The sequence below is a fragment of the Apium graveolens genome, chromosome 9 (assembly GCF_009905375.1).
Source record: "Apium graveolens cultivar Ventura chromosome 9, ASM990537v1, whole genome shotgun sequence".
NCBI lineage: Eukaryota > Viridiplantae > Streptophyta > Magnoliopsida > Apiales > Apiaceae > Apium > Apium graveolens.
In genome coordinates, this window is record NC_133655.1 from 273,950,458 (window position 1) to 273,973,788 (window position 23,331).

Consider the following 23,331-nt stretch of genomic DNA (forward strand, 5'->3'; position numbering starts at 1 on the left):
TGAATACAGATGATGTTTGATTTAGTCCAGGATATTGTAGATCCGCTAAACAAAACAAAACAGACTGCTGGTTTGTTTCTGCATTCCATTTCATGCTAATATTGTTATGCTAATTACTGTCTTTCCCTGTTTTTTCCTCCTTTTCTTGTTTTCTGTCTGTTTTTTCCTATAAATCTTCCTATGGATTCTTCATCTCAACTTGATTAATAATACCTTCAACTTCCAGAGAATCTACAAGTCATTTAGTCACAACGGTTATTTGTATGGTTGTCGCCAACAAATGATAATATAATGACAGGCATATCTCTTGATTAAAAACCTGATTATAAATTACAGGCACATCTTCATTATAGATGTAAAATTGTCCGAGTAAAATGTTCTACGATGCCCTTTACATCTAGTGGATTAGCATCTTCTTGCCTTAAAAGTAGTTAAATATCTTAAGTACATTTCAATCATTCAAAATGTTTGAAGATGATAAATGCATGGAAGTATCTGCAGTATGAAGATGATAAAGAAATAGCAAATATAAAGGGAAGTGTCTGCAGCACGATTTTGCATTCCATACATAGAATGCTTTAGCTATAAAACCTCAAACAACATTTTGAAGTAAAGATTGCCAATGTTAAAAATGACTGTAAGAAAGGAGATTCATATTCATAAGAGTGAAGATTTGCACACATAAATTGAATGAATTAGTGAAACATCTAGAGTGAAAGAAACACTATTATATATTAACACTCTAATCCAATTCCTAATCACTTTAATTTCCTATAAATTTAAGCTTTGGGAGACCATAGCATGAATAAATTTAAAGAAAAGAAATGATTGTACGAACATCAAGCACAAATAATCTAATCACATATTTTATTGCTAAACAATTCCTTAACGAAGCCCTCTACGGTTTATAATGTATTCCACTAATTTCACTATCAAACACCAAAACAACGTAAACACAACAGCCAGACTCCGACCCTGAGACAGCCCAGCAAGGGCAATGAAACAAAAAAACCAATATTTTGAGATTAACCTTCTTAAATCTGGAGGTCTTTCAGCATTTGCTTCAACAACACTGTCTCCAGAATCATCTGAAGCTTCAGATTCAGTATCATATTCCTTTGCCTCGCAATTATTATCTTCCAATATATCGGTTCCTTCATGTTTAAAGCCAGATCTTTTCTTGATTGACTTCCTAATTTTCTTCGGAACAAGTTTCTTCATTTTGGATTTCACCTTTTCCCTACGAGAACCCTTGCTCTTGCAACTCAAACCTTCACAATCAGAATCTTGATCACTCTCTAAAGTTCCTTTTAGGAAGCATGTATCCTCAAATTCTGATATCTTACTACTATCCGAATCAGAGTCAGCTGGCAGATCATGCACTTCTTCACTAGATACAGTCAAGCTAGAACAACCCGAAACAGAACCTCCTTCAGATTTCTCCCATTCTGTTCGCGTAAAACTAACTTTTGTTTTCCTGGTCCGAGAAATTAATAAACGTCTCAACAATTGATAAAAATATTTAACCAAATACTCAAGAAAAAACAAACAAAATGCAGCCACAGTTGCACCAAGTACCAATCTCTTAGTCATCAAAGCCACAACAACAACAAACAAAATCTTCAAAACAGCCACAATAAGATTTCTTCTTTCCCATTTCTCAAATTTCTTCGAAGATGGTTCGATATCCTCCAATTTCGTCGAATACTTAGATGCCACAGACGAACTGTGGTGCTTTGTCGATTTCTTGGATGTAGGTTTTTTTAAAAGATCACGGTTTAAATGGTAAAGATCACCAAGAGGGCTTCCTTTTTTCAATGGCAATGACATGATCTGCCCTAGTTCTGTATTCTTATAGGATGAATAATCACAAGGCTTTAGGTTGTATCAAGAATCTTGAAATTTATATGAACAATGAAATAAGAACTTGCATCAGAAGACCATGCATGCAGCTTGTTTTCTTGATACAGCCTGATCTTCAATTTTTTTTGTCCAATTGATGTATTTTCATATCTGAACTAAGTTTTATTTTCAATAAAAGATAAAAGATTACCCTAGACCTAGCTCTTTGTATCGTGGTATGCTACTATGTAGGTACAAATACCATTTGTTTTCATTTTTTTGATAAATACAAATACCATTTTCACTTTTTTTAATATTTTATTTAATATCATTATTATCTTTAAAAAATTGAAAAAATAACAAAAAAACTTTATATTCAACTAAAGCATGCCAAAACTCTAGGTACTTTTGTGGTACATTTTCCAGTTTATAAGATATTATTGTCCTTGAACCGAAAAACCCGAATGAAATTTAATCAGTAGAGAGAAATTATTCAAATTAATCGGTATTTATCAATTTTTGATTAATTTTTTTTATACACGACATTTAACAAATAATTTGATTAATTGCGGAATTTTAGAATACCGTCAATAAAAAATAAACAAATCATTATTTTACAAAATCAGAAAGAAGATAATCATCCACATGCCATGACCCACAAGACATAAAATATATACAAACAAAGAAAAGTAATAAATATGATGATCACTCTTCTCTTGTCAACCTTGAATTGATCATCTTCTCCCTCCATTCCCTCTCCTCCATTCCAATCTTCCACAAAAACACACCACCCTCCTCCTACCACCCCACCCCCCCCCCCCCCGAAAAAAATGAGAGAAATCCTCCACATACAAGCAGGCCAATGTGGCAACCAAATAGGTGCCAAGTTCTGGGAAGTCATATGTGATGAACATGCAATCAACCAGTCAGGACTTTACGATGGAACAGATGATGGTCTTCAGCTGGAACGCATAAATGTTTATTATAATGAAGCTAGTGGTGGCAGATATGTTCCAAGAGCTGTGCTTGTGGACTTGGAACCTGGAACTATGGATGCTGTCAGGACAGGGCCTTATGGACAGATTTTTAGGCCTGATAATTTCGTTTTCGGACAGTCGGGTGCGGGGAATAATTGGGCTAAAGGTCATTATACCGAGGGGGCTGAGTTGGTTGATTCTGTTCTTGATGTTGTTAGAAAAGAGGCTGAGAATTGTGATTGTCTTCAAGGTCTTTAATTTTTTATGCTTTTTAGTGATTTTACGAGCGGGATATACTGGTTACGTTTAGTTTCATCGATATGTGTAGTTATATAATTTAGTTATCCTTTGTCTGATCAATTTTGCTGGTGTCTTCAAATTTTCTTGATCATTTTTCTTTGACTTTTTATGTGTATATATTTTTCTTGTTTTGAGGGTAAAGGTTTTCATGTGGTTATCTAAATTAGAAGTCTGTTGAGGGTAAAATTTGATGATTTGATTTGAGTCATTTCAGCTATGGTGTTAGGGTTCTTCTAGATGTTAATCATGCTGGCAAGCTGCTTTAGGATAGGAGTTTTTTTAAAAAAGATAAAATTATTGTACTAAATAATGCTGGATTTTGTTTTGTTTTTCTGGTTTTTTGGACTAATCACTTAAAAATTCTGTGGAAATATAGTTATTCTCCCTTCTGTAGTTGTTATTTGGTATAATATATGCAAACCACCTAATAGAGAAATTAGGTTCATCTTTACTTATGTTTTTATCATGTATATTGAAATTTATGGGTAATTTGAATTCTAATGTTCATAGAAATTGCTCTGTTCTATCTGCATATCTGATCAAAACAATAGGGACACAAACAAATTTTCCTATTAATATATAATACTTCTGTTTTGTAAAGGTTTTCATATCCTTAGTGTCAATCATGTCTCTCACCTTTAATTTTTCCATAGAGCCAATAATTGCCTTTATATCTTCCTTTATCTTCAACTTGCATTTCATTGATCTACTTGTCTTAGAAGTATGTGGTCACTGCTCTCTAGTTTCATGTTGATCTTTTTCTCCTTTTGGATATTCTTCTCCACTTGCCTCCTATTGTCTTCTTTTCCTTCTTCTATGTATTGTCAATTATCTGTTGTCATGCTCCTCACAGCTAATTTTTTGCATTCATCATTCTTGTCCTGTAGCTGTTGCATTTATTTTACATAAAACCTTTTTTTGGAGATATTCTATGACTCGGCAATATCCTAATGTCTTATACTGAAGATGGACTAGTATTCAACGATAATCTCGATTTACTTTTAATTTTTGAAAGTAAATCGAGATTATCAACTGTTGCATTCTATTGTGAAAATATGATTGGACAAAAATCCTCAGCTAGGATTATCTGTAATCTGTATATATCTTAACTGAAGATTAATTCATTCTGTCTCTTACTGATGCTGTACTTGAACATTAAGTGGATTAGCTGACAATTCTAACTAAAAATGTGTAACACGGATAATCGCTTTATCTTTTTGTTACAGGATTCCAAGTATGTCAGTCTCTGGGTGGTGGCACTGGATCTGGTATGGGCACCCTTCTCATTTCTAAAATTAGGGAGGAGTATCCGGATCGTATGATGTTGACATTTTCAGTCTTCCCTTCTCCGAAAGTATCTGACACTGTTGTGGAGCCATACAATGCGACGCTTTCAGTTCATCAGCTTGTTGAGAATGCTGATCAGTGCATGGTCTTGGATAATGAGGCACTGTATGACATCTGTTTCCGAACCCTCAAGCTTACGACTCCCACATGTGAGTTTTGTCTTTAAGAATCTCTTGATCATTTCACTTTTAATATGTATTTTTTAGGGCAACCCTTTTTGCGATGAGAAGTACTCTCATACGACTCACTCGAATAAGGGAAAATATTGTTTTCAGCTCATTGTCTGCCTCGTGGATATGTCATAATTTAATCCCCTGTTTCACCTAAGGTTTCCTCTGTCAGTATTTGCATTTTCATAGTTGTATTTGTTCTATCAATTACCCTAAAATTATGCCTATTTAGAAAGAATTATTGATTTCACATTGAATTTTTGACATTAAACTTGACAGTATATTAAGTATCAGCTAACAAAAATAAATTACCTGATATGTTATTTTGCACCACCGCCAATTGAACGTGAATTCTCTTTGTTGAAGAGGCTACAGGGATTCAACAATGTAACATATGGCTCATTTTTGTTCGCATCTGACTTCATGTTTACCCAAATTCTGGAATTACTATACACCAGCGTAAGATTACTGCAGTTTATGATATAATTCTCGGATTATAATTACTATTTTTCCCTGTCTCAGTTGGTGATCTCAATCACTTGATCTCTGCTACCATGAGTGGTGTCACGTGTTGCCTTAGGTTTCCTGGTCAGCTGAACTCTGACCTACGGAAACTAGCAGTTAACCTCATTCCATTTCCGCGACTCCACTTCTTCATGGTTGGTTTTGCGCCCTTGACATCAAGAGGTTCCCAGCAATATCGTGCTCTCACTGTCCCGGAACTGACCCAGCAGATGTGGGATTCGAAGAACATGATGTGTGCTGCTGACCCAAGACATGGTCGCTACTTAACAGCGTCAGCCATGTTTCGTGGTAAGATGAGCACAAAAGAGGTTGATGAGCAATTGATTAATGTCCAGAACAAAAACTCATCATACTTTGTTGAGTGGATACCAAACAATGTCAAGTCTAGTGTCTGTGACATCCCACCAAAGGGTTTGAAAATGTCATCAACTTTTATAGGGAACTCAACCTCTATTCAGGAGATGTTCCGTCGGGTTAGTGAGCAATTCACAGCTATGTTCAGGCGAAAGGCTTTCCTGCACTGGTACACTGGTGAAGGAATGGACGAGATGGAATTCACAGAGGCCGAGAGCAACATGAATGACCTTGTGGCTGAATACCAACAATACCAGGATGCAACTGCTGAGGAGTATTACGAGGACGAAGAGGAAGCAGAACTCGAAGCTTGAATCTATGATAAGTGCATCATTGGATCTCTCTCAGAAGGTTAATGTGTCATTATTGTGAATGAATGATACAGCGTGACTTAGTTATTATATGATGAATGATGTGTAACTAAAAGAATGCTGCTTGGGGTTTGAAGTATACAGGAGTTTTTTTGCTTTCTTGGTGTGTGCTTATATTGTAAGCTTGAGGACTAATGATGTTCGAGTTTGTGTACTGCACATGTCGGATCCAGAAATATATTTTTAGGGGGACAGCAATTGAAAAAACACTTTTATGATTTTGAATTTTACGGGGACATATTAATATATTTTCAAAAATTTTACGATAAAAAAAGTATATTTTTTATTTTAGGGAAACACGTGTCTCCCAGTGTCCGGCCACTAATACTCACATATTGTCTCGTTATCAAACGATCTAATAAACAAAAGAAAATAGGCATTCAACTCAAGCATTCGTTTCTATTTGTTCCAAAGATGATAAGAACATCCATTTATAAATGTAGCAAGTACACTAATCATTGTAAATCTTGTCTACTACTGTTGGTACTTCTTTCGGATGCTCATCCCTTTTATCTGTTTAATAGCATGCGTTTAAAATTACTTGTATACATCAGTTGCGGTTGATTATACTAGTACACAGTGATAGATCAGTCTAAAAATAATTGAGCTGCAGATCATTAGTGTGAAGCTAAACCTTTGAGGGCGCTTTACATAACACATGTAATGTTCAAGCCGTCCGATCAAACATGGTGGATTAATAGAAAAGTTCATATTGAAATAAAATACTTGGAAAATTTAGTAGGACTAAGAGCATCCACAATGTTAAGACCAACCCACTTATACATGGATTACATTTTTGCCAACTAAGTATCAAGTGACCTCCTGGAAAAAAAAAGTAGTCACTCCCTTAATACACAAGCCCAATTTTACTAATACATGGGTCCTTTTTAACTTTATCTTATTTTTTCTTTTATAGTACTTCTTATAAAATTATAATTTTTAATTATAAATATCTTACTATATTTTATTTAATTAAATAAATAAATAATTACAATTATATTTACGGTAAAATAGAAGACATGTCACATAATTAAAATATATTATATTATAAAAAATATTACATTGAAAAACACCACACAAGAAAGCATTAATTTAAAAGATTACAAAATGGAAAAAATATAATGGCGATGTGCTCGTTTATCATGCATTTGTATAGTCTTCTGAATATACGTTTCATACTGAACTGAAATTTCTTCGCCTAAATTTGGTTTCAATAAGCCATTTGTTGCATCATCATAAGTTCGTAAGTGATCAAACTGAGTGGCGTATGTGTCCCTCTCGTTTTCAACAATCATATTATGTATTATGATACATGCCCTTATAACTATCCCAAGATCTGTTTTGTCCCAAAAACGTACTGGACAACGTACAATTTCGAAACGGACTATAGCACACCAAACGCTCGTTACAACGTCTTTTCGCAGGCTTTCTTGATATTTTGAAAATAATTTCCTTTTATCACCTTGCACGCGTGGTATAGTTTTGACAAATGTTGCCCATTCAAAATATTTTCCATCAGTTAAGTAGTAGCCCATATTATAATTGTTTCCATTGATAGTATAGTTGACCTCTAGAGCATGACCTTCTAGCACTTCATCGAACACAGGTGACCGATCTAAAAAATTTAAGTCATTATTTGATCTTGCCACTCCAAAAAATACGTGCCATATCTATAAATCAGATGAGGCAACCGCTTCAAATAAAATTATTGCAACTCCCTTTTGACCACTCATGAACATACATTTACATGCTTTTGGATAATTTTTCCATTTCCAGTTCATGCAATTAATGCTACCCATCATACCAGGAAAGCCACAAGCCTCGCTCATCTGTAATAGATGTTCGACATCATTAGAGTTCGGCTTTTACAAGTATCCCCCCTCAAATATCATGATAACATTAGAGATAAACTTTTTAAGCATTCAACCGCAATAGTCTTTTCGATACGAATATAGTCATCAACAGCGTCATACGCATTGTTGTAGTGCATTTTTGTAAAGGTGATAAACTTTTTCTTCCCACTGCTCGTAACTCTTCATACTCTTCATCTGCTTCTACCATTCTTGCCTTCCATTTTTCCCTCCTTTTAGCCGCTTTTGTATTTTGAGGTCGAACTGGAGATTCAACAACATTCTCATTTGTTGATGTATCATTATTTCCCGATGATGAGTAATTTCCGGATTTGCTTAATTTAATTTTTTTTGAACTTTCAGTACTTGAAGGAGTTCTTATTGTGCAAGACATGCCTGTACAATAACAAGAGTAAGTCAAATTGCCAACCCTAAGTAAGTTGTATTGTAATCTATGTTTTGCATTTTGTATTGTAACATTTAAGTCTGTAAAAATATACAAGAGCAGACTGGAGTCTTTTTCTGTAAACAGTATCAAGCCTAAGAATTCTATCTGGAAGAAGATCAAGAAGATCATGCCTTAGAAGAATTATGAAGAAACTTGGAGTTGAATAAATCTGTTTTGGGAAAAATATTCCAAGTCAAGATCTCTACAAGTCACGGATTAAGTATTATAGAGAAGTCATTCGAGAATTCCAGAATGACTTATCGACAAGTCAGGAAAAACTACTAGAGAACTCAAATATATCGACAATCCAATTTGAGGACATGAAGAATGGAGATATCGACAAGTCATTTCTTCACTAGAGAACTTTGAGTTATCGATAAGCCAACTTGTCATTAGAGAATTCAGAGTTATCGATAAGGCAAAGTGAAGACATGAAGATGAGAGATCTCGACAAGCGAAATTCTCTTACAGAGAACTCAGAGACTTCGATAAGTCAAAACAACTGTAGAGTGATTAGAGATCTCGACAAGCCAATATACTTATCGAAATGTCAAGTTCTCTATATACCAAACTAGAAATCTCGAGGTAAAACTCAAAGTACAAAGTGCAGACCAGTTCAATATCCAAGATTATCAATCAAAAACAATCTAATCAGTTGGATTGACAAGTCTACAAAAGCAGCTTGAAGAGTACAAGATCAAAGGCCAAGATTAACTGGCAAAGTAAAGTCACAGGCATGCAAGATTAACAAAGATACACTAAGCCAGAAATAGAAAGATTTGATTATCCAAAAATAGGGTTTAGTACATGTTGTTGCATGCTGTGTAATAACCAGTGTTTACTGTTCTATAAAGCAAACACTGGATATTTTGTTAGATGTAACAATTTAGATCAGAAAAATCTTGTATTCTCTCGAGGAAGAAGCTAAGCTCTTTATCAACAAAGAGCCTAGAAATTTTGTAGCAAAACATTCTTAATTTTAATATAAAATTAAGTGAGTTTTGAAAGATTTGTGTTCACTGTTTTATTTGTCTAAATTCAGTACCAACATATTTTACTACAAGATTTTAACTTACTTTGTTCACCATAAAAAACATTTCAAGAAAAGTAGAAAAACACATAAACACATTCACCCTCCCCTCTGAATGTGATTCATTATCTAACAAGTGGTATTAGAGCAAAATCTGAAAGTAAACAGATTCAAGATCTTGGAATAATGAATACACAGAAAATCAGTAGCATCAAAATCCATACTTTTGATAAGACTAACTACACTCTATGGAAGAAGAAAATGTTGTTGTTTATCAGGATGGCCAATCCATTATACATTCAGATTCTCAAGAATGGGCCTTTCACTCCTATGGTAAGAGTTGAGGAATCTACAGATGGAGATATGGTCATTCCATCTCATTATGCTCCTAAAGATCCTTCAGAATACACTGAGCCTGAGAACGAAAAAGTCTCCCTAGATAGTGGCTTGCAGTTAATCTTGATAGAGTCACTTGACAATGTAATGTACAATAACATTGTCAACTGTGACACTGCTAAACAGATCTGGGAGAAGATTGAAATACTTTGTGAAGGAACAGAGGAAGTTAAGTCAAATCAAAGAAGGATACTGATTTCACAATATGAGGGTTTCATTGCTAAGCCAAAGGAAAGTATTACCGATGTGTTTGAAAGGTTTAACAAGCTGATTAATGACTTGCAGCTGCATGATAAATATTATGAAGCTGAAGAAGTGACCTTGAAGTTTTTGCTCACACTCCCTGATCATTTGGAACAGAAAATTTCAGCAATCAGAGAAAGGAGAGACTTAAGCAGAATAACTCTGGTAGTTCTATATGAAATCTTAAAAATATATGAATTATTCATGATTCAAAGGAAATCATTAAGAGTTGGTCAAGGGCATGTTATAGATGGTTCAAGTGCTCTAATTGTCAATGAAAGCCAGACCTCTAATGATGAGCCAAGATTCCAGACTCCAGTTGTCTCAACAAGTGAGCAAAGAAACAATGATTCACATGAACAAGTCATACTGGAATTGGAAGAAGATGAGTTCTACACCCTAAATGAACTTGATGAGCTAGATCAGTTAATGGCCTATCTGGCAAGAAAGTTCTCTAACATTAGAGTAAAGAAGCCAAGATTCTTCAAGGATAAAGGACAATCATTCAACAAAGACAACAGCTGGAAAGGAAAAGGAAAGTACACATCTGATAGCAAAAATGGCTACAAAACTGGATCTGTTGACAGATCAAAAATAAGGTGTTATAACTGTGATGAGTTAGGCCAGTTTGCTACAGAATGCAGGAAACCCAAGAAAGCAAAGAAAGACAAAGTTTATCTTGAACTGGAAGCAAAGTATGAAGCTCTTCTGAAGAAACAACAAAGCAAAGCCTATATTACAGAGGGAAAGAGTTGGGATGATTCTGATAATGATGAAGATGAGAAAGTTGGAAATTATGCACTTATGGCCTTGGAGCAAGGAAAATCATCCTCATCAAAAACACAGGTACCAACTTTTACCACCATTGATTTAAATGAGAGTCAATATAAGGAACCTGTTGAAAAGATGAGCACGGAAATGTTTCACATTCATACAAGTATGGTTGCTGCTAATGAAGAGGTTCGCAGATTGACAAAGATAAATGAGAAACTTAAAAAATGAGAAACAAGAAACTGAGTTGTTGCTGGTAGAGCTTGAAGCTGTGAAACAAGAAAGTGCATATCTAAAGAACAAGCTCAAGTGTGCAAATGAGATTGAAGTTGTGTTAAGGGAGAAGCTAGAAAAGAATGAAGTCAAGTTGAAATATTTCAGGGTTGCATCTGAGTTGGTTGGACAATACCATGAGAAGAATAAGCCATGTGCAAATATTGCTATTAATCTTGATTATGATGCCTTGAACAATAAGAAGAAAGCTGTAGGTGAAAAAGGGAAAGCAAATGAAAATGAAGATGTTCCAGCTATGTTGAAAAAGGTTGGTTCACCTATGTTCAAAGCATGTGAAGTAGATTTCAGTGAAGAAGAGTTGATCATAAAGCAAGAAATTGCTGATGAAGACAATGAAAAGAAAAATGCAGAAACAACTCAAACTTCCAGAGCTGAAAAGAAGCTCATGGATAACCAGGAATCCAAGATACCTGTCAAGGAAACAAAAACTGAAGATACAAGAAAGAAGAAGAAGAATAGAAATGGGAAGATTGGGATAAACAAAAGCAACAATTTTTCTTATGTTGCAGATGCTCCAAGGAAGAAATGTGAAAAATGTGGATATGTGAATCACCTAACTCACTTTTGTAAAAAGGTTGTTAGCAAGCCAGTTGAAGGAGCCTGCAAGTATACTGAAGCCAAGGAAAATGATCCCTATTCATTTTGTGATAAGTTTGATTGCATTCCCTGTAACTTAAAAGTAATGAAAAGTTACCACAAGCTGAGAGTAGATCTCAAAGAAGTCAGTATTGTATCTACAGCTGCAAGGGAAAATGCACAAACATCTATGAATGCTATTATGCTATTATTTCTGAGACTTTTAACTCTACTTCTGTTAAATCAGTTAACAAGAAGAAAGTACCCAACACTGCTTGGGTTGCTAAACACACTTAAAACTCATTGTGTGCAGGAAAAAATGAAGAAGGTCATATGGATCATAGACAGTGGATGCTCCAGACATATGACAGGTGATAAGGCCCTGCTATCACAATTTGAGGAGAAGGCTGGCCCTTTGGTAACCTTTGGAGACAATAGCAAAGGATTCACAATGGGATATGGTAAGATTGTTTCTGTAAATGTTGTCATTGATGATGTAGCATTGGTAGTTGGTCTTGAAGTAAATCTTCTCAGTGTCAGCCAGTTTGCAGACAAAGGTTTTAAAGTTCTATTTGATAAAGAAGAATGTATCTTCATCAGCAAGAAAACCAATGAAGTTGCTCTGAAAGGAGCAAGGAAAGGAAGTTTGTTTGTTACAGACTTGGACTCAACAAATGAGGATGGAATTTGTTGCTTCTACACCAAGGCATCCATAGAGCAAAGCAAGTTATGGCATAAGAAACTCTCACATCTAAACTACAAGGCAATCAACACTCTAGTCAAGAAAGAGCTGGTGAGAGACATGCCAAAATTAGAGTTTGCTCAAATTGAAGTCTATGAAGCTTGTCAGAAAGGAAAAATGAAAAGATCAAGTCACAAGTCAAAAACTGTGAATTCCATAAGTGCACCATTGCAACTTATTCACATGGACTTGTTTGGGCCAGTGAATGTATTATCAATTTCAAGGAACAAATATGCACTTGTGATGGTGGATGACTACTCAAGATACACATGGGTAGAATTTATGTATTCTAAAGATGAGACTCCACACATCATAATTGAGCACATAAAGAAGATAGAGAAACAGGCTGAAGATCAAAACTGTGTGAAGAGATTGAGAAGTGATAATGGAACTGAATTCAGAAATGCAAAATTGAGTGAATTCTGCAAAAACAAAGGCATTGTTCAAGAGTTCTCTGCTGCTAGAACACCACAAAAAAATGGGGTAGTTGAGAGAAAGAATAGAACATTAGTAGAAGCTGCAAGGAAAATGCTGCAAGATGCCAATCTGCCAACTAGTTTTTGGGAAGAAGCTGTAAATACTGTCTGCTACACTCAAAACAGATATTTTATTAACAAGGTTCATGGAAAATCACCTTACTCAATCATGTCTAAGAGAAAGCCTACTGTAAAGCATCTTCATGTGTTTGGAAGCAAGTGTTACATTTTAAAAGACAACTCTGAATAGGTGGGAAAATTTGACTCAAAGGTTTTTGAAACAATTTTTCTGGGATATTCATTGGAGAGAACTGCCTATAAGGTCTATGTAATTGATCAAAAGAAAATTATGGAGAGCACAGATGTGACTTTTGATGATGACAAGTTTACAGGCTTAGAATGTCTTGATGAAAATGAAGTTGAAGCCCTTATATTTGAAAATCTCAACATTAACAGTGATTATGATGAAGAGGATGAAGGCAATGCACAACAGATGATGAATGAAGAGATTACTGAACAGGAAAATCATGAAAATAGATACTCATCTCATACACCTGAATTTGATAGCACAAACTCAGGGGGAGAAAGAGAAGAAGGATCTACTAGTCATACCAATAATGAAGAAAATGATGAAGACACCAGTCAACAAACTCACACCAGAAAATGGGATAGGAGTCACAATCAAAATGCAATAATTGGTGATCCTAATGTTGGTGTAAGGACTAGAAGTGCAACTGCTAATGAATGTGTACATGCATGTTTTTTATCTCAAGTAGAGCCTAAGAAAACTGAAGAAGCTCTTATGGATCCTGATTGGATATCTTCCATGCAAAAAGAGCTTAATCAGTTTGAAAGAAACAAAGTTTGGGAGTTAGTTCCTGCACCTAAGAACATAAGTGTAATTGGAACAAAATGGGTTTTCAGGAACAAGATGGATGAAAATGGTATAGTTACCAGAAACAAGGCAAGGTTGGTTGCAAAAGGCTACTCACAGGAAGAAGGAATTGATTATGATAAAACTTTTGCTCCAGTTGCAAGACTTGAAGCAATAAGGATTTTTCTAGCATTTGCTGCACATTCAAACTTCAAAGTGTATCAAATGATGTCAAGAGTGCTTTCTTAAATGGTGAGTTGGAAGAAAAAGTTTATGTGCAACAGCCTCCTGGCTTTAAAGATCCATAATTTCCAGATCTTGTGTACAAACTACTCAAGGCTTTATATGGACTAAAGCAGGCACCCGGAGCTTGGTATGACACACTGACAGATTTTCTACTTAAACATGGTTTCACTAGAGGAACAATAGATAAGACACACTTCTACAAGCTGCATGGTGGTGATATGATCCTAGTTCAGATTTATGTGGATGATATCATTTTTGGTTCTACTAATGAGAAGCTATGTCAAAGATTCTCTAAGCTTATGTAGAGTGAATATGAAATGAGTATGATGGGGGAATTAAGTTACTTCCTTGGATTTCAAGTCAGTCAAAGAAGTGATGGGATCTTCATCAGTCAAACTAAGTATGTTAAAGATTTATTGAAAAAGTTTGGCATGGTTGATTGTTCACCTGCATCTACACCTATGTCTACAGCAACAAAGTTGGATGAAGATAAAAATGGCAAAAGTGTAGATATCAAGCCAATCCAAAAGAATCACATTTGATGGCTGTGAAGAGAATTTTAAGATATTTGAAGGGGACTCCAAACTTGGGATTATGGTATCCTAAGTGAACTGGTTTTGAATCTGTTGGATACACAGATGCAGATTTTGCTGGATGCATGGTTGACAGAAGGAGTACTAGTGGAAGCTGTCAGTTTCTTGGACAAAGATTTGTATCCTGGTATAGCAAGAAATAACAATATGTGTCAACTTCCACAGCTGAAGTTAAATACATAGCTGCTGGAAGTTGCTGTGCTCAAGTGCTTTGGATTATAAATCAGCTAATGTATTATGCCCTAGTGTTACACAAAATTCCAATCATGTGTGACAATACTAGTGCTATATCTATTGTGGCTAATCCAGTTAATCATTCTAGGACAAAGCACATTGATGTAAGGTACCATTTTATTAGAGAACATGCTGCAAATGGTACCATTGAGCTCATTTTTGTTACAACAAAAAAACAATTAGTTGACATTTTTACTAAAATTTTGGATGAAGCAACTTTCACTAGACTTGTAGGCGAAATTGGGATGTTAAATTCTTCATCCTAAGGCAAAAACTCAGCTAATGTGTTGCAGCAGATTAATTTCTAGTAAATCAAAATTAATTTGATTTAATTAGAAATTAACTGAAATATGAACTATAAATATTTCAGAAATCTCTGTATATTTATTTTTCAAAATTCAAAATTCAGCTTAGAATTTTTCAAATTCTAAGTAAACTGTCTGGTTGTTGATTTACATTTTCAATATGTAAAATTAACACAAGGGAGAATCAAAGTGATCAAAAGTACATAGAGAACTGGGTTCTCGATAAGTCTAACTCACTTATCGACAAGTCATTTTAAGACTTCTCGAGTGAGTTATCGATAAGTCAATTTACTGACTTCTCGAGTTACTTCTCGATAAGTTTTATTATAACTTATCGATAAGTCATTGTAGAGTTCACTATAAGTGTTAACTCACAGAGTTCTCTACAAGTATCATTTTGGACTTATAAATAACTCAGAACTGAAATAATTTAATTCAATAAATTATTTTGGTAAAATACTTTTGGCAAAATTATTATGATTTTATTTTGATTTATTCAAATAAAAATTGAAAACAATTCAGTCCATTTTTGGACAAACTGGGTATTTATTTGACATCTCGATAAGTTTATTTTTAGTCCTCTATAAGAATTAAACAAAATGAATTATCGATATGTTTTTCACTTCCTAAAATGACTTCTCGATAGACAAACTCCAAACGTTTATTTCCTATTTCTCGACAAGTCATTCACTTTTACTATAAATACCCAGACATCTCGATACACATATACTTACGCCTTCGAGAACTCTAAATGACCTAGCCTTTTCAATTCCAAACCGATTTTTCTCTCGTTCCAAGCTTTCTCTCACAAATTTTTCTTACCCACTAAACTTCATACCCTTCTTAATGACATCAACCACTATTGTACCCTTTATTCCCAAAGAAACGAACTTTCTTGCATTTATGGATGCAAATCAAGCTCTCGAAGCTTTCAAGAGCTTTGTGAAATTCCTGTCTGAAACTTACGTTGTAGGGGCTCTTACTGCTAATCATGTGCTTTACTTGGATGTGTTAGGGATTTCTGGAACACAGCAGTAACAAGGACAGTTGTGCATGAGAACCAGGCTACATCAATTGTGATAAACTGTACAATAAAGGAGCAACAGGTGGAGATCTTTGAGAATGATGTCAATATGGCATTATGAATACCTACTGACAAGATGGTGGAGACTCCAACTCAGAATGAGCTTTATGAATTTATGGACTTCATCAACTATTCTGAGAAAATCAACATTGAAAGGTATATGTCAAAGCCTATTTGTTTATTTGAGGATTTAACTCAACTCAAATAAGAATGTAACAAGTAAATAGTGGATCTGCCGTCAAAGAGATCTCTCAAAGTAACATCTGTCAAAGGATTCAGAAATAATGTTCATCTACAGACTTGAGGAATTAATTCACTGGAAGAAATTCAAGAAATTGATCAAGCCTCAGTGATATAAATCAAGATTGTGGATTTAATCAAGTGATAGAGATCTTGTCAGGGTATCAAATAATTACAGGGATTTAATCTGAAGAAAATCAAGATTATCAAAGTCAAGACATGAAGAAATGTCACGGAAGTTAGTCACTCATGAACCAGACAGTACAACGAGTGTCAACATTGAAGTGGTGGAATTGATTCATAATTGTCAATGATTTTCAGAAGAATGGTTGATGTTGAAGAGTACTATTAATTCTCTATTAATTAATTAAGTCATGTAGTTTAATTAAGAAAATAAATTATATCTGCAAAGATTAATTTATTTATTAATTGAATTAATTGATCAATTAATTCTGAATTAATATTATGAATTTTCAGAATTGATTTTGAATTTATATTCAATATTAATTCAGCATGACAATCAATTGAACTGGTATGACAATCAGATTGTCATACCGAAAGTCATACTAAATCAAATGGATTGTCATACCAAAAGTTCTACCAGCTATGGGATTGTCATGCTAGTTCAGGAGATAGTCATACCGATTGTCATGCTAGTTCAGGAGATTGTCTCACCGAAAGTCATGCCAATTCACAGATTGTCTTGCCAGTTTATTTCAGTTCTGTTGATTATATTTAAAGACAAGCATCAGACATTCAATACAGTTTAAATCAACACACTCAACCAACCAAGAACACAGCAGCCGCGGAACAAAACATTTCATCTCTTTGCTGACTTCAAGATTATCAATTTCAAGTTTTAAAGTTAAATCCAAACCACTAGAAATCATTCTATTATTCTTTTGTAAATATCTAGCGGATCAAAATCCCTAGAACTTAATCTCAAATTGCTTCTAGCATTTGATCTTTTTTATTGCAAAAATATAAAAAGTTCATGTCAAATTTATTCTAGATTTGTGATAATTTATTTGAGATTAATCCCTTGTAATCGATACCGTTGTTGTAACACCTTTCAAGTTTAATAATAGTTTTATTTAACTTGAATTTTGTTTCAATTTTTATTCAGCATTAAATTCTATTGAACGGTATAGTTTGTATTCAACCCCCCCCTTCTACAAACATATTGGGACCTAACAATTGGTATCCGAGCCTTCTGATTAACGAACAAATCAAGATCCTAGACTTTTGTGATTTTTCAACTCCTTGAATTTTTATTTATTCAAGAATTCATAATGACTTCACAAAAAGTTGGAACCGTTAAAATTCCACTATTTGATAAAGAAAATTATATTATGTGGAAGAAGAAGATGCTTTTGTTTTTACAAGTTGCAAATCCCAAATATCTGAACTTGTTAAAGAAGGGTCCAAAAATTCCGATGGTTATTGAACCAGAGATTATAGAAGATGATGTTGTAATTACCAAAGCTAGAACCTATGCAAAAGAGCCTGAGAATTTTACTCTTGCTGAAAAGGAAGAAACCTCATTGGATGTCAGCCTTCAATTAATTTTAGTTGATTCCCTTGATCCCTTGATGAACAGACATGTGATGAACTGTAAAAATTCCAAACACATCTGGGAAACTATTGAGGTGATTAATGAAGGCACAGAGGAAGTTAGGGAGAACAAGTTAGAGATCCTAACCTCTGAGTATGAACATTTTAAATCCAATCCAGGAGAAGAAATTACTGAAGTGTTTGAGAGGTACAATGCATTGATCAACAACCTGAACATAAATGGAAAATATTATTCATTCAGGGAGGTCAACAAAAAGTTCCTTTTAACACTGCCAACTCATCTTGAACATAGAATCACTGCCATAAGAGAAGCAAGAGATCTGAGTGAGATTTCTTTGGAGAGGCTCTATAGTGTGTTAAAAACCTATGAGTTGGAGCAGATTCAGCAGAAGGAAGTGTACGGGAAAGGTACAGTGGTCAGCACGTCTACTGCTCTAGTAGCTGAAGGTCAACAACAACAACAACAATCTCAACAGTCAGAGAGAATGGTACAGTCTTCCAAGGCTGAGGAAAATGTGATAGTAGCAGAATATGATCCTCCTACTACAAATCAATCAGGTGATGATTTTTACTCCTTGGAAGAGCTGGAGCAATTAAAAGATGAGTCAATGGCCCAGATTGTCAAGAGATTCTCCAATGTCAGATTCAAGAGGAATCCCAAGTTCAAGTACAAGTCCAACTACAACAAATTCCAGAAAGGTGGATCTTCATCCTCTAACACCAGCAGTGGTGGATACAAAACAGGGATGGTTGATCGGAGCACCATTCGATGCTATAACTGCAATGAATTGGGACACTTTGCCACAGAATGTAGGAAGCCAAAGCAAGTAAGGAAGAACTCTTATGATTCAAATCAGAAGAGTAACTCTGAAAGGGCTTATCTGGCAAAGGGAAGAAGCTGGGATGATACTGATAGTGAAGATGAAGAAGATGAGAATCTTGCTCTTATGGCTATTGATGGAAACACTTCATCGTCAAGAAAAGAGGTAAAATTTACTGATGCTGAATTAGTTTATCATCTAGGAGGTTTCTTAGATTGTGCTCGTCGTGATAATGAACTGTTAAGTCAACAGATCAAAGACCTTGAGAAAGAGGTCAATGAATTAAGACTTGTGCACATTAATCAAGATAAGTTAAAAGAACAAGTATCTTTTTTCAAGAGAATAGAGTTACTGTTATAGACAACTCGAAACTATTCTCAAAGACAAGATCACGGTCTTGAGACTAAGGTTAAAGCTTACTTCAATTCTTGTTCGAAGGCTAAATAGTTCTACAGTAAGCAAGATGTTAATCAAACATCTGTAATAGGTTTTGATTACAATGCTGCTATTGGAGAATTAGGCATAAACTCCCCTCCTCATGTCTGTGCTAAAGGTAGGGAAGTACCACATGTGCTTAAGGGTGTTGATAAACCCCTCTATAAAGGATCAATTGCTGAACCATTTGATGAGACCTCCTTTATTTTTCAAGAAGAAATACATGCTGAAGATCTTGCTAATGAGAAGGTTATTTCCAAGTCAAGTGTGTCGAAAGTTCCAGTCAAAGTTGTGAAAGCAACTGAGACTAACTCAAACACACATGAGTTGGATAACAAAAATGCCATGTCTACCATGCATAATTTGCCTGTTGTTAATCCCTCTCATAAATTATGTGGTGTTCCTGATTGTATGTCTTGTGCTTTTAATTTGATGTATGCTTATTTTAATGGTAAGCATGTTTCTAGTGATAAGACTACTCCTCGTCAGCATGTGAATAATAGGAAGCATGATAGGTCTAAGACTGCTAGTCCTTCTAAGGCTAGAAAGGAGACATTTGTGCCTAAGCCTAAACAGAAATTTGTTAAGGCTGTTTACAAGGTCAAATGTCCAGTCATTGAGAAAATTGAGAACATAAAAATTAAGAATGTTATTTTGCCTGACAAAGGCCAATTCTACAAGTATGTCGGACCCAACCAAGCTTGGGTTCTGAAGAAGGTCTAATCCATTTATAGTGCAGGGCAGTAAACAGGTGGAACCGATAGTGTGGATTCTTGACAGTGGATCGTCAAGACATATGACGGAAGATAGAGCCCTGCTATCAAATGTGGTTGAGAAAGCTGTCCAACTGGTTACCTTTGGAGATAACAGCAAAGGTTTAACTTAGGGATATGGCTGTTTGCAAGCTGGTAATGTTATCATTGAACTTGTAAATATTTTCTGTATTTTTGTTATATTTATATAAGTTTTTATTTGTATTTTCTGTAATTGTAAATATTGTTTGAGGTAGTATCAGTTGTAGGAGTTAACAATTGTATGATGTATGAAATTGAATGCTGATATCTTTTTGATAGATAATTGGTATTTAATTCATTGATATCTTATTTTTATATTTAAAATAGTATGCAACATAATTATTGGTATCTAAAGTACTTGACAAGTATCAGTCAATGATATATTGTTAATATTTTGTTGTAGATATGTGCACTCGAACAGTTTTAGGAGAAAATCAAACTTATTTCTACATTAGTGATTTCTTATTTCATTTAAAATCTTTTGAAATCACTATTGTACATCATTTCTCTCAAAATATTAAATGTATAATTTTCATTCATTATAGATCTTAAGTACATTTTATCTCTATAGTGCCATATGTTTTGTGATACATGTTCAGTCTCCAATGGTTTTCTTTCATTGACAGTCATGAGGTTGAAAACCCACAACTTCTATCCCAGACTGTAAAGACAAACATAGAAACAGAATCAACCAACACTCTCTTACCACCAAAAATGAAGTATGAATGAGCGTGAGGGAGATAGTGCCTTAGCGCACCACATAAGGAAGGTTCTGAAGTCAACCCAGCAGCTCTGTCTCCTACAAAGATGAGTAGTATTTAAACCGAGACAACTGCTAGCCCCCATACATCTTCTCAAAAAGATGTAATGGCTGAAAAGGCACAAAAAGCAGTTACTAGATTCATTCTCTCAACAGGGCGCGTCTATTGAAATTTGCCTGTCGGCCAAGGCATCCGATGTAGTGTCACCACCTCAAACATAAACAATTCGTGATGCACAATGAAAGGTTACACACACAAAGGATGAGTTGAAAGAAATAAGAGTTTCGACCATTTTAAGGTCAGATTCAATTGTTCAAGGTTCTTTAATGGACCAATTTCCTTTACAGGTGTTAGGAGAGGATAATGATCCAATAGCCATATGTCAGTGGTCAGTGTCTACCTCCCCAGGCTTAATCCCCTGGATGCATCTACGGATAGTGGATCTGACATAGGTGCAGATCGGCAACTTGTTGACAATGATTCAGATATTACCTGATGAGTCACAAGGAAATGTCTTCACAAACATTAGAAAAGAACTTTGATCTTTATGCTAAATTCGTTGGATCATTGTTTACCTTCCCAGAATTCAAATCTGGAACCCTAAAAGGGAAACTAGCAACTTGTAGATTATGACTCAGATTCATCTGACGAGTTTAACAAGGATGGGGATTTGCGAACTCCCATTGCACCACTTGTGACCTCCTTAAGGATGGCTAAGGTGATTTTTCTTGCAGGTACAGCTGAATTTTGGAGCTATGAGAGGAGTGATACACTTGTGAGAATGAGTGTAAACACGAGTGGAGAGAAGAGTGAAACACATGTGAGGTACACTAAACAGAATCACACACTCACAGTGAGGAAGAAAGAGAAACTACTTGTTATTTCTTTTCCAACCAAGTGAAATATGAGAACTCCTTCAGACAACGGCATATATTCCTTCTCTAAGGGGGAGATACAAGCTTAAGTAATAATTTGGAGGATTCCTCAACTAAGGGGGAGAAATAGCAGGGAGGAAGAAAAAGATCCTACATATGTACACTACACCACACCATTGTTGTTTGTAACTACGGATCCTATTGTACGGGAGAGGTGGTAAACACAAGGTGATTTCCTAGTAATCAGAAGAAGTGGTTTGGTTCATCACTATTCTTCATAAGGGAAGAAGCTGTTTTCCAAAAGGGGAGTACCATTGGTTTTTATCTGTGGATCCTATTGTATGGGAGATGTGGTAAACGAAGGTGATCTCTTTTAAGCAGTTGATTCTCATAGGGGGAGAAGCAAGAGAGATATGCGCTTCTCAACAGGAAATGTGGTTGTACAAATGAAGATGAAACTACTTGAAGATATGTTTAGTCTAGAGGAACAACTATTTGAAATCTGGAAAATATGGTTGTCAAAGAGATCTCTCAAAGTAACATATGTTATAGGATTCAGAAACAATGTTCATCTACAGACTTGAGGAATTAATTCACTGGAAGAAGTTCAAAAAATTGATCAAGCCTCAGTGATATAAATCAAGATTGTGGATTTAATCAGGTGATAGAGATCTTGTCAGGGTATCAGATAATTACAGGGATTTAATCTGAAGAAACATCATGGAAGTTAGTCACTTATGAACCAGACAGTACATCGAGTGTCAACATTGAAGTGGTGGAATTGATTCATAATTGTTAGTGATTTTCAGAAGAATGGTTGATGTTGAAGAGTAGTATTAATTCTCTATTAATTAATTAAGTCATATAGTTTAATTAAGAAAATAAATTATATCTGCAAAGATTAATTTATTGATTAATTTAATTAATTGATTAATTAATTCTGAATTAATATTATGAATTTTCAGAATTGATTTTGAATTTATATTCAATATTAATTCAGCATGACAATCAATTGAACTGGTATGATAATCAGATTGTCAGACCGAAAGTCATACTAGTTCAAATGGATTGTCATACCGAAAGTTCTTCCAGCTATGGGATTGTCATGCTAGTTCAGGAGATAGTCATACCGATTGTCATGCTAGTTCAGGAGATTGTCTCACCGAAAGTCATGCCAATTCACAGATTGTCTTGCCGGTTTATTTCAGTTCTGGTGATTATATTTAAAGACAAGCAGCATACATTCAATACAGTTTAAATCAACACACTCAACCAATCAAGAACACAGCAGCCGCTGAATAAAACATTTCATCTCTCTGCTGACTTCAAGATTATCAATTTCTAGTTTTAAAGTTAAATCCAAACCACTAGAAATCATTCTCTTGTTCTTGTGTAACTATCTAGTGGATCAAAATCCCTAGAACTTAATCTCAAATTGCTTCTAGCATTTGATCTTTTTTATTGCAAAAATAGAAAAAGTTCATGTCGAATTTATTCTAGATTTGTGATAATTAATTTGAGATTAATCCCTTGTAATTGATACCGTTGTTGTAACACCTTTCAAGTTTAATAATAGTTTTATTTAACTTGAATTTTGTTTCAATTTTTATTCCGCATTAAATTCTATTAAACGGTATAGTTTGTATTCAACCCCCCCCCTTCTACAGATATATTGGGACCTAACAAACATGTCAAGCATGAACAAGAAAAACCTGAGGAGAGAGTGGTCCTTTCTTTTTGATTCAGTGATAAGGGCTTTCACTTGCAGGAAGTTAGGGTTTG

The 23,331-nt window shown here is 34.8% G+C and overlaps 2 protein-coding genes across 2 annotated transcripts; one reads left to right on the forward strand and one right to left on the reverse strand.

Moving 5' to 3' along the window:
* Positions 1-2,569: 2,569 nt before the first annotated feature.
* Positions 2,570-6,104, forward strand: LOC141683278 (tubulin beta-7 chain-like). Its single transcript, XM_074487974.1, has 3 exons — positions 2,570-3,069; positions 4,346-4,615; positions 5,159-6,104. The coding sequence occupies exons 1-3, from the start codon at positions 2,673-2,675 to the stop codon at positions 5,827-5,829; spliced, it is 1,338 nt and encodes a 445-aa protein (XP_074344075.1). The 5' UTR covers positions 2,570-2,672; the 3' UTR covers positions 5,830-6,104.
* An 882-nt stretch (positions 6,105-6,986) lies between these two features.
* LOC141686367 (uncharacterized) lies at positions 6,987-7,876 on the reverse strand. Its single transcript, XM_074491405.1, has 3 exons — positions 7,814-7,876; positions 7,628-7,715; positions 6,987-7,501 (listed from the first exon to the last, which is right to left on the reverse strand). The coding sequence occupies exons 1-3, from the start codon at positions 7,874-7,876 to the stop codon at positions 6,987-6,989; spliced, it is 666 nt and encodes a 221-aa protein (XP_074347506.1).
* Between the last annotated feature and the right edge of the window lie 15,455 nt (positions 7,877-23,331).

Coding starts and splice junctions, on each gene's coding strand:
- LOC141683278 (XM_074487974.1), top strand. CDS start 2,673: ATGAGAGAAATCCTCCACATACAAGCAGGCCAATGTGGCAACCAAATA. Junction 3,070..4,345: donor GAATTGTGATTGTCTTCAAG/GTCTTTAATTTT, acceptor TTTTTGTTACAG/GATTCCAAGTATGTCAGTCT. Junction 4,616..5,158: donor CAAGCTTACGACTCCCACAT/GTGAGTTTTGTC, acceptor TCCCTGTCTCAG/TTGGTGATCTCAATCACTTG.
- LOC141686367 (XM_074491405.1), bottom strand. CDS start 7,876: ATGCACTACAACAATGCGTATGACGCTGTTGATGACTATATTCGTATC. Junction 7,716..7,813: donor GTATCGAAAAGACTATTGCG/GTTGAATGCTTA, acceptor CATCTATTACAG/ATGAGCGAGGCTTGTGGCTT. Junction 7,502..7,627: donor TTATCCAAAAGCATGTAAAT/GTATGTTCATGA, acceptor TAAATTTTTTAG/ATCGGTCACCTGTGTTCGAT.